Source organism: Penaeus vannamei, chromosome 41 (genome assembly GCF_042767895.1).
Source record: "Penaeus vannamei isolate JL-2024 chromosome 41, ASM4276789v1, whole genome shotgun sequence".
Lineage (NCBI taxonomy): Eukaryota > Metazoa > Arthropoda > Malacostraca > Decapoda > Penaeidae > Penaeus > Penaeus vannamei.
Genome location: NC_091589.1, coordinates 2,100,513 through 2,103,012, shown reverse-complemented (window position 1 = coordinate 2,103,012; position 2,500 = coordinate 2,100,513). Strand labels below are relative to the sequence as shown.

At 47.6% G+C, this 2,500-nt stretch overlaps 1 protein-coding gene across 4 annotated transcripts in view; it reads left to right on the top strand.

Annotated features, from left to right (window-relative positions):
* Positions 1–2,500, top strand: part of LOC113827574 (triokinase/FMN cyclase) — a 62,405-nt gene that overhangs the window by 43,251 nt on the left and 16,654 nt on the right. For all 4 annotated transcript variants that reach the window (XM_070118176.1, XM_070118175.1, XM_070118174.1 and 1 more), the window contains exon 12: positions 1,378–1,508. In XM_070118176.1, the coding sequence (XP_069974277.1) occupies positions 1,378–1,508 (131 nt within the window). The remainder of the gene's footprint in view (positions 1–1,377; positions 1,509–2,500) is intronic.

The window sequence follows — 2,500 nt, the reverse complement described above, 5'->3', positions numbered from 1 at the left end:
GGCTCCGATTCCTGTTGGTTCCCGAATTTGGCTCCGATTCCTGTTGGTTCCCGAATTTGGCTCCGATTCCTGCTGGTTCCCGAATTTGGCTCCGATGCAAAACTATGGCCGAGGAGTCAGTTTCGCAGCCTATATCGCGGATAGAACATCGTGTATTATTGTCTATCCATTATTTCCATTTTCTGTTTTGTGTTTAGTTCTTCATTCGCTTGGTAATTGGTATATTATTTATTGTTATTATTTATCAATTTACTCCAAAGACCTCGTTATCTCCCTCCTCTAACTGCTTCATTATCTCCAACTAGGGTAATTACCCTTGTTTGGAAACCACTATCTTAGTGCACAAGATCGTTAGGGTAATATACATATTTGGTGTTTTGTTAAATAATGTCAAATGCTCTCTCTGCCTGTTTGTCTCCCATCTCTTCTCTCCTCTCTCCTCTCTCCTCTCTTCTCTCTCTCATGATCTTTCACACGTGTTCTTGCTACAAAGACTGATAACGTTTTTAACTTCTGACATACATCAAAATTAATTAGTTTTTCTGATTTAAAGATACTGCATTGTTCTTTCTGAATGTATCCCTCTGTACACAGAAATAACGATTATATTTTTAACAGATAAGGGAAAATATTTTCGGCTTTGTAGTGAGGGTTAAGGTTGTTATTTCTCTTCATATAGGTACTACATCTTTCGTCCCTTGAAAAATATTGCTAAAAATAGCCATATAGTTCGGTTTATCAATTCTTAAAATCTTTTTGTAAAAAGTACCTCATATTATTGGTACGCCTATAAACCTACATTCTCTCCCTCTCTCCCTCTCTCCCCCTCTCCCCTCCCCTCCCCTCCCTCCCCTCCTCCTCCCTCCCTCCCTCCCTCCCTCTCTCCCCCCCTCTCTCCCCCTCCCGCTCCCTCTCTCCCTCCCTCCCTCCCTCCCGCTCCCTCTCTCTCCCTCCCTCCCTCCCTCGCTCCCTCTCTCCCTCCCTCCCTCCCTCCCTCCCTCCCTCCCTCCCCGCTCCCTCCCTCCTCCCGCTCCCTCTCTCCCTCCCTCCCTCCCTCCCGCTCCCGCTCCTCTCTCCCTCTCTCCCTCCCTCCCTCCGCCTCTCTCCCTCCCTCCCTCCCGCTCCCTCTCTTTCTCCCTCCCTCCAGCTCCCTCTCTTTCTCCCCCTCCCTCTCCTCCCTCCGCTCCCTCTCCCCCTCTCCCTCCCGCTCCCTCTCCCTCCCGCTCCCTCTCCCCCTCTCTCCCTCCCTCCCTCCCTCTCCCTTTCCCTCCCCCCCTTCCCCTCCCTCTACCCCCCCTCCCCCTCCCTCCCTCCCTCCCTCCCTCCCTACCTCTCTCCCTCCCTCCCTCTCTCAAACCCAAGAAATATCTCCCGCAGCTGGACGCCCTTTTGCCGGCTGTGGAGGCGCTGGACACCGCCGGCGACGCCCTGGGGCTGAGGGCGCTGCTGCAGGCCATGGCGGCGGCGGCTGACCTCGGGGCGAGACGGACGGAGGGCATGAAGGCCAGGTGAGTGGCGAGTGTGTTGTTATTTTTTTTTTTTTTTTTTGGGGGGGGGGGTTGTTGCAGGTTTGTCATTGTTGTTAAGTTTTATTTTTGCTGGTTTTGTTATTTTTTGTTGTTGTTTTGTTATTGTTAGTTCTTTGTTGCAAGTTTGGTTTTGTTATTATTGTTGTTGCAGTTTTGTCATTGTTGTTAGTTTTATTTTTGCTGATTTTGTTATTTTTGTTGTTGTTTTGTTAGTTGTTGTTAGTTCTTTGTTGTTCCAGGTTTGGTTTGGTTATTATTGTTGTTGTTGCAGTTTTGTTACTGTTAGGGTTGTTGCAGTGCTGTTATTATTATGATTAAATCCATTTCTATTTTTGTTGTAGTATTGATAGTTATTATTGTGATTATTAATGTTTTTATTTTTTGCTGTAGTATTGTTATTGTTATAATTTTTTGTTGTTTTGTTATTGTTGCTATTATCATTATTATTATTATCATGCTATTACTATTGTTATTATTATTATTACTTTTTATTATTTTAATCGTAACTGTTATTGTTGTCATCACCATCTTCATCGTGATCAATGATTTTTGCCTCTCTCCTCTCGTCTCCTTCCCTCCCCTCTTCTCTCCTCTCCTTTCGTTTCCTCTCCTCCCCTCCCCTCCCCTCCCTTCTCCTTTTCTATCCTCCCCTCTTCTCTTCTCCCCTCTTTTCTCCTCTCCTCTTCTCCCATCTTCTCTCCTCTCATCTCATATCCTCCCCTCCTCTCCCCCCCTACCCTACCCTCTCCTTTCCTCTCCTCTCCTCTCCTCTCCTCTTCTCCCCTCCCCTCCCCTCCAGCCCCCTATCCTACCCTCTCCTCCCTTCCCCTCCCCTATCCTTTCCTCTCCTCTCCTCTCCTCTCCTCTCCTCTCCTCTCCTCTCCTCTCCTCTCCTCTCCTCTCCTCTCCTCTCCTCTCCTCTCCTCTCCTCTCCTCTCCTCTCCTCTCCTCTCTCCATATCTATATTCATC